This window comes from Cucumis melo, chromosome 6, assembly GCF_025177605.1.
Source record: "Cucumis melo cultivar AY chromosome 6, USDA_Cmelo_AY_1.0, whole genome shotgun sequence".
Taxonomy (NCBI): domain Eukaryota; kingdom Viridiplantae; phylum Streptophyta; class Magnoliopsida; order Cucurbitales; family Cucurbitaceae; genus Cucumis; species Cucumis melo.
Genome location: NC_066862.1, coordinates 489,279 through 497,341, shown reverse-complemented (window position 1 = coordinate 497,341; position 8,063 = coordinate 489,279). Strand labels below are relative to the sequence as shown.

Below are 8,063 nucleotides of genomic sequence, written 5' to 3'. Positions count from 1 at the left end.
AACACGTTTAGTTTATCGAAAACTTTCAATGGATGTGGCCAATAGCAGCCATGATGCTTTAGCCAGCACAATTATAAAGTTGTAGCACATCAGTCGTTTCAAACTAATTCCTTATAATTTAAGCTTCCAAAACCAATGTAAAATACTTGCAAGTCCTTTAAATGGAGATTCAAAATATCTTTCATGTCAAGATAATATAAAACCATTTTTATTCCGAAAACGGGAAAATTAATTATGTTTATTCAACGGAAACAGAGATTTGCGTAGACTCATTTAGAGAATTACGAGAACTGAATATTCGAATTAGTGGAGCTAAAAAATTGAATTCAAGTCTTTCACATATTTGCTTTAAAGTAAAACTTTAAAAATAATTTGGCCTTGAATAATAGTAACTAGCTTAAGCAATTTTGTAGTCACTTTTTCAAGCACAACTTTACGTAAACAATGGGAAGAAAGAAAAACTATTAAGAACTTATTGCTTAAATATATCAATTATAACACAGGCAGAATATGGAAATTGACTGTCATTTCCACAACAAATCTGATTCTACACTCCGGCGGTTGTCATTGTTATAAATTGCAGTAGGGCTTTAATGTGCAGCATAAGAATAATCAACAAACGGAAAAAGCAAAATTTAGAGAACAGAAAAGCTCTTTCATTCTAACTAGTAACAAAATCGAAATTAGTTTTGACTGTAATGACAAACGAGAGTTCAGTTCAAAATTAAACTTTTGCCACAATGAATTTAAATATGCATCACACTTTTATCAGGGGAAAACCCTCTAGGCTTCTCTTCGCACGAAGTACAGCTTACCCATAACATGGAGAACGGCAACAAAAGCAATGAAACCAATGCTCATGACGAGAACAACATTGGGGGATATCTTGAGTCCAGGAGCATCATCCGTGTAAAACTGCAGCATTGTTCCAGCTGCACCTCCAGATGTACCAGAACTTGTTGTTCTTCTCCTGCGCATGCTGGCAGTAGCTGCCGCACTTCCTCTCTGGGGACCTCCACCTAAAGCCATTCTGTATCGACGAAGAGAATGAAAATTTAGAAACTTTCAAGCTGACAATTGATATCGGGAACGGGAGACATCCCTTGTTGAGCACTTCTGAATCAAATATGAACATGTAGGTAGGAAGGAATGTTAACCTCCAAACCTTCCATTCCTTCCCTGACCTTTCTCAAATCAGGTTATCAAAACTTCATTATCTAACAAGACAATCTCCATCACACGAAACAATGAACTTTGATCTACCTAGAACTCCAAAAATCCGTGCAAATGTTCGTTAACATGAATATGGATTCTCTCGACATACGAAAGAATGAACTTTGAACCCCTAAAACTAGGTACTGCGTAATTAAACCAATTGGTAGGCCATACTGCATGAATTGAGATTAAATGTTGACAGACTCGGAACTGATTCAGATCAATAGTTTCAAAGAAAATTAGAACGCAAGGTACCAAACTATGCATGGAATCAGAAGCTAAATTAACGATTTTGTTCTTGAAGAAAAAAAACTATTAGATCCTAGACTTCCCCAAGGCCTCAACCAGAAAATGCGCGAGGCCTCAAACACTCCCTAAAAGTTAGAGTTTGTAAATTAAAACATATAATCGACCGATAAATTAACAACAGAAGAAACAATTTGGAGCCCTAATTTTTTATAACAGCCACCACAGATTAGCGCCAAACTGAACAAAAACAAGGAGGAAAGGGGGAGGGTAATTAGTTTTGAGTAAAGAGGGAGATCTGTTTCGCAAAAGAAAATCGAGATGGAAAACAAAGCATATGTATAAACGAACATTCTCAAGAGGCGCAAAGAATATAATTTACTCGAACATCAATTAGCAAAAAATAAAATAGAATGAATCCAGATCTGACGACCACGACAACGACCAAATCGTATGAAAAAAATTAGAATGGTTAGGAAACCCTAATTTACCAAATCGTATGAAAATATATATATATATATATATATATATGTAGAGAGAGAGAGAGAGATCAGGTTGGTTCATGATGGATTCATGGAAGTAGAAGAGAGATAGGAGAGGACTTGCCTGAGACAAAATCGAAGAAGAGTTGTTTGTTTGGAATGGGGAGATGGAATTGGAATTCAGAAGGGAATGCTAATTCTAACTTTTCTTTTCTTTTCTTCTATTTCTATTGAAGTTTATGCCTATTTGTATTTGACGTATTCCTAACCAATACCCGCCTACCACGTGCCTCCTGGCTCCTACTATTCCTTCTCCTTCTCCTTCTCCGATGTTTCGTTTTTCGGTTTTTTTAGATCATTTACAAACCAAATCAAACCAGACCAGACCAAACCAAACCATACAGATTAACCACGGCTGGATATTATTATATCTACCGGGCTTGTTTCTTATTACCACTTTTATTAAATTTGTTAATGCCAAAATTATTCATCCACACATGAACAATTTTTCTTTTCAAGATGTGGCCAAAGTTAGGGGTGTAAGAATAATCCGGCAATCCGTATTATCCAATCCATATTATATGTGTTGAGTTCTGGGTTGGAGGGTTGAAAAATTCGATAAACCTGAATTAATATGATAAATATAAATATTAATAAATAAATATATATTATATTTTATTTATTATTTATTTATTTAATAAAAGTTAAACAATTTGAGTTCCGAGAGTTTTTTTTTTTTGCTTAACTTCATGCAATAAATATTTGATTTACGATTGATGATTAAAATTTAGAAACGAAAAAAGTTAAAAATAATACAACCTCACAACCCAATCCATATTTTACAGGTTGCGTTGGTAACTAAATTCGGGTTGACAACCCAACCAACCTGAAAATATGGGTTAGGTTGAGGATGTCTCCCAACTCAATATGTTTGCACCCTTAGTCAAAGTAGATCGATAATAGACATAAGGATAATCTTTGGGTCCCGTTTTGATTTTGAAATTTAAGATAGTTTGTATTAATCAATATATAATTATTATAACAAACTTTTTTTTTTTTTTTAATTTATAGCATGTATTGTATACTCATTATTATTATATCTTTTTAATCATCTTTTCTTTATCTTCTTACTATTTAAAATAACAAGAAACAATTGAACTAAACTTGGATATTGATAACACATAAATATCTATCAATCTGAGCAATTTGCTTTGGTCGTTTTGATAACTAAATAATTCTTTATATATAAAAGAAAGGAAATATTGGATGTGGTGGTCAATTATCATATATATGTTTAAAATATAAATTGTTATAAATTCTAAATCATACCCATAAAACAAATTAAGTAAAAGTTAAGAGACAAAGAAGACTTATAATAACCCTACCCACCTTTATCAATTTGAGCTCGGTTGATCTATAAACCTAAACCTACAACAAACTATGTTAGATTTGAGTGTCATTTATTGTTCGGACTAAATTAAACGAAATTTTTTATTCAAAATGAAAACATTTGGAATCACTTGGACTAACTAGTTTACCTCTTCAATTTTGATTTAAAACACATTTTAATTTTTAATTAGTCTCAAACTCAATTATTTGTAATTTTATCATCAATTTAGTAAACAATGTCATAATTTATTAATTGATCCAAAATTTTCATTGAACAAACATGATTGAAGCAGTTTAAAATGGAAACATTCATATTAACCTTGTGTTTTTTTAGTTAGAAAAGAAAGTTCATATGCCAACAAATATGTGTTACTATTAATGCATTAGATAATTAAAGTGTCTATGGTTTTTTTATATAGCCTTTATGACATAAATGACCTTATAGAATTGTTAATTTGAAACTCCCAACAACAAATATATTTAACTCAATTCATATGCACCAAATATTTTCATTTGAGACGGATGAAATTTATTTTATTAGATATAGAAATGCAAGGGAACAAATTAATTAAATATATATACAATACCTACTAAAAACAATTAAGATATGTATAGAACCTTTTTTTTGTCTAAAAGGAAAAAAAAAAAATAGATATGTCTAAAACTAACCATATTTGTTAATTTAATAACTAAAGACAATATTTAAAAATCCATTAAAATTTCCTTTGTGCATATTGAGCTAAAGATTAAGACAATGCAACATCCAAAACGTAATTAAGTTTATCTTCCACATGCTACATATTTTTTTTAAATAAACCATAAGTAAGACTTTTTAATTAAAAACAGCCCTCAGTAATTTTTAAACAAATACAATCTAAATAACTAATGGAGCTATCAGCCAAATATGTATGTATATATATGAAAAGGAAGAAATAATTCATATAGTTGGTATCTTTCTGAAAATGAAATATGGTTTATGGTTGAGATTTCACTATCAAAATAACATGGAAACAAATTGAACAACCACCTTAACTACACATTATCCTTTATAATTTGCATTAATAACGGAGGCAGTATTGATTGATTTTCTTCTTTTTTTTTTTCAAATTAAATTACGATGGAGGAAGGGTAACATCAACCAAATGAAAATATTATATATATTATGCTAATTTCAAATTTAATTAACACAAAGATATCTACTGAGATCAATACTTTTGTCTTATTTAAGGCTAATTTAGAGGTTGGTTTGGAATTTGTGATTGGCAGAAATTGTTGGACAAATTTAGGAAACTTGGCATTAATTCAATGAGCTAATACATTTGAATATTAAAATTATTGCTCAAACATCATGCCTTTGATTATTATTTATGTTCTTTTGGATTTGTTTTGAATACCTTTTTTTTTTTTTTTTTTTTACCAGTTTGTGAATGTTATTTATTCCCAAATTGAAGGAAATTTTGGTGTATAAAATGGTACAGAGAGAAAACAAGTGGAGAATTCTGCTAATACCTCCAAAACTATCAAACCCTTTTGTGAGGGAAGTTTAAAGTGTAATTATGTCAATTATAATACATTATCTGTTGAAGGCAAAAAGTAATAATAAAGAAGTAATTAATTTGGGATTAGTATAAATTATTTGTGTAATCCGTTGGCGCAGTGAATTATTAAAATTGGGATTAATATAAGAAATATGAAAGAATTAGTGAAAGTGATTGGCATGTGATTTGGTTCCTTATTTCGTAAATCTTTTCAATTTTATTTAACCTTATCACAAAGAAATTTCAGCACTCTTTCTTGTCCCTTCAATTTCTCAACCTGACGTTCATAAACCCATGTGCTTCTGCCTCCTTCAAATTGCTTCTTCCTCTCTTCTTCTACATAAATATATATATATATAATATAAACTATATATGTTCTCTCTTTTTTTTTTTTTTTTTTAATCTTGAATATCAACCGAGAGATGAAAGATTTGAATCATAAGTTACACTCAATCTAGTTTTCAAAATTTAGACTTGAATTTGAAAGTATTCTTAAAACAAAAAGTAAAATAGTTACTAAATCATTATTTAAATGTTCTTTTTTTTTTTGAAAAAGGAAAAGAAAACTAAAATTGTGTAATAGATTATCAGTAAATGTGTGGTGTGAATGGTGAGAGTTTGGATTGATAATTAGAAAAAAGAGAGCACAATTAACGGATATATGATGTATTAATTTATTTAATATTGTGGCATAAAGTCAAATTTTGAGAAGGAAATTAAGATACGATTCATTGAAATTAAGAATGAGGAAGGAAGAGTAAATTAAATGTGTTGAAATAATTGGAATGAAAATGGAAAACATAATAATAAAATATATAAATATAAGAAGTTGATGGATATGTTTAGAGAGAGAATAGAAAATAAGTTTGTTAGTGTTGGGAAAAGAAAACGAAGAAAAAAAAAAAAGAAAGGAAAATTAAAGGAGAGAGTGGCACGTGCGAAAATGGTGGACTGTTTTAGGGCGTAATATGTGACATCGGGAATCAACGCCTAAATAACCTCAATTAACCAACCCTATAATATACCTTCTCTCTCTCTCTCTCTCTCTCTCTCTCTCTCTCTCTCTCTCTCTCTCTCCATCCCCTCTCCTTTCCACATCTTCAAAAGATGCACATAGATGATGATGAGATGAGTGCATCCAAAATACACCGAAGTTTTCTTTTTAATAAGAATTATCAAAATGTAACCTACATCATCCACCGAAAAGGTTGGCTTGGATTGTTCCTAAGAAAAAATATATACAGACTCCCATGATGCATGTATGGCCATAAAGTGGAGAAAAAAATATATTAATAATATAACGTAACAAAAACTAATTGATGACGGAAGTAGAATTGGAAAGGGATCGGAGGGGATGAGGAAGTCTATAAATACCCCAAACTCTTAACCCATTCAGAACCCACACACACTCCACACTCCACGCACAGGCTAATTAAGGTTTGCACACACCATATCTTAATTATAATAATAATAATAATAATAATAATAATAATGACGCATTTCCTTTTCTTTGCTGCCCTTATCATCTCTCTTTCACTCACCCCCACTTCCTTTTGCTTCCATCCCAAATCCTTTAACGTCTCCAAGTATCAGTCCTATGACTCCGATTGGTCCCCCGCCGTCGCCACTTGGTACGGTCCTCCTGATGGTGCTGGGAGTGATGGTATACTACCTACCATATTGCACTTAATTACTATATATATCATCACTAGCTTGTCACAACTTTTCATGCCAACCTTAGCTTTAATTAAAAAATTAATATCATCTTAATTAATCTCAGTTCATCGAACTGCATATGTATATGTATATATATATATAACTCATTATTATTATTTATAGGAGGCTCATGTGGGTATGGAAAAGCGGTTGAGCAACCGCCATTTTCGTCGTTTATTGCGGCGGGAGGCCCTTCTTTGTACAAAAATGGCCAAGCCTGTGGAGCTTGTTATCAGGTGAAATGCTCTGGAGAAAGCGCATGCTCAGGGAATCCAGTGACAGTGGTTATAACTGATAGTTGTCCCGGTGGATCCTGTGCTTCCGACTCCGTCCACTTTGACCTAAGTGGCACTGCTTTTGGTGCTATGGCTGCAACTGGTCGGGCAGAAGAACTACGCAGTCTCGGCGTTTTGCACATTCAACATAAAAGGTAATTAAAAGTACATAAAGATTGATTATTTATTAATTTATGACAAGATTTTATTTTTATTGATAAATTAGATTACTTTTTCTGCTTTGGTACTATGTTATCTGTTTAATATATATACATATATGTATATATGGCTGGTATAGGGTGGAGTGCAATTATCCAGGAACGTCGATCAACTTCATCGTTGACTCGGGGTCGAACTCGAACTATTTTGCAGCTTTGATCGAGTATGAGGATGGAGATGGGGAACTTGGTTCAGTGGAGCTGAAACAGGGGGCCTTGGACTCAAACTCATGGATTCCAATGAAGCGGTCATGGGGTGCAGTTTGGAAACTGGACTACGGCTCAGCACTTCAAGCACCCTTCTCCCTCAGGCTTACTGCCCTTGAATCCGGCAAGACTGTGGTTGCTAACAACGTAATTCCGGCTGGATGGCAACCAGGGAAGAGTTATAGATCAGTAGTCAACTTCGATCCACTTAAATAATATTTAGATAACATATTAATAGAATAATTAATTAAGAGAGTTTTAGCTATATATAAGTAATTAAGGAGATCTGCTGCTGGAGGTGGAGCTGCATGCGATGTTACTTGTTAGCAGTAAAGCAGTTATAATAGTAATAGTAATAGTAATAGTAATATAGTATATGAGAGTATGAGAGAAAGAGAGGTCAATAGATCCGTAAGTATAAAAAATATATGTATGCAATGAACCGAAAGTCAACTTAAATCAGTAGAGATTAAAGACTTTCTGGGTTTGTGAACTTGCATGTATAATTTTAATACTCTTATTTGGGTTAATGTTATAATTGTTGTGTTATATATTTATATTTTTTTCTCATTTACCTTATTAACTTTAACAATACAATTTTTAGGTTATGTTGACACCAAACCCACATGGGAAAATTTTTTAAAGCTTGATTTTAATTTGACTTATATTTTTTTTTTTTTTTTTTTTTAATAAATAACTTTAATTTGACTAAAATTAAAATTCAGCATTAATTTATTATGACTAAACAAGTTGTTTCATGATTTTGTACCTTTCTCA

General features: G+C 31.7%; 2 protein-coding genes across 3 annotated transcripts; one reads left to right on the top strand and one right to left on the bottom strand.

Annotated features, from left to right (window-relative positions):
• Window positions 1-634: 634 nt before the first annotated feature.
• On the bottom strand, window positions 635-2,201 carry LOC103483120 (protein transport protein Sec61 subunit beta). Of its 2 annotated transcripts, none has more exons than XM_008439564.3 (2): window positions 2,068-2,201; window positions 635-1,030 (listed from the first exon to the last, which is right to left on the bottom strand). In XM_008439564.3, exon 2 carries the CDS (start codon window positions 1,027-1,029, stop codon window positions 784-786), a length of 246 nt encoding a protein of 81 aa, XP_008437786.1. In that variant the 5' UTR covers window position 1,030; window positions 2,068-2,201; the 3' UTR covers window positions 635-783. The 2 variants fall into 2 exon arrangements, with proteins under 2 accessions (XP_008437786.1, XP_050941775.1); XM_051085818.1 differs by having other exon boundaries at window positions 2,064-2,160.
• A 4,080-nt stretch (window positions 2,202-6,281) lies between these two features.
• On the top strand, window positions 6,282-7,837 carry LOC103483118 (putative expansin-B2). The gene is made up of 3 exons (XM_008439563.3): window positions 6,282-6,533; window positions 6,710-7,016; window positions 7,160-7,837. Exons 1-3 carry the CDS (start codon window positions 6,362-6,364, stop codon window positions 7,500-7,502), a joined length of 822 nt encoding a protein of 273 aa, XP_008437785.1. The 5' UTR covers window positions 6,282-6,361; the 3' UTR covers window positions 7,503-7,837.
• The last annotated feature ends 226 nt before the right edge of the window (window positions 7,838-8,063 follow it).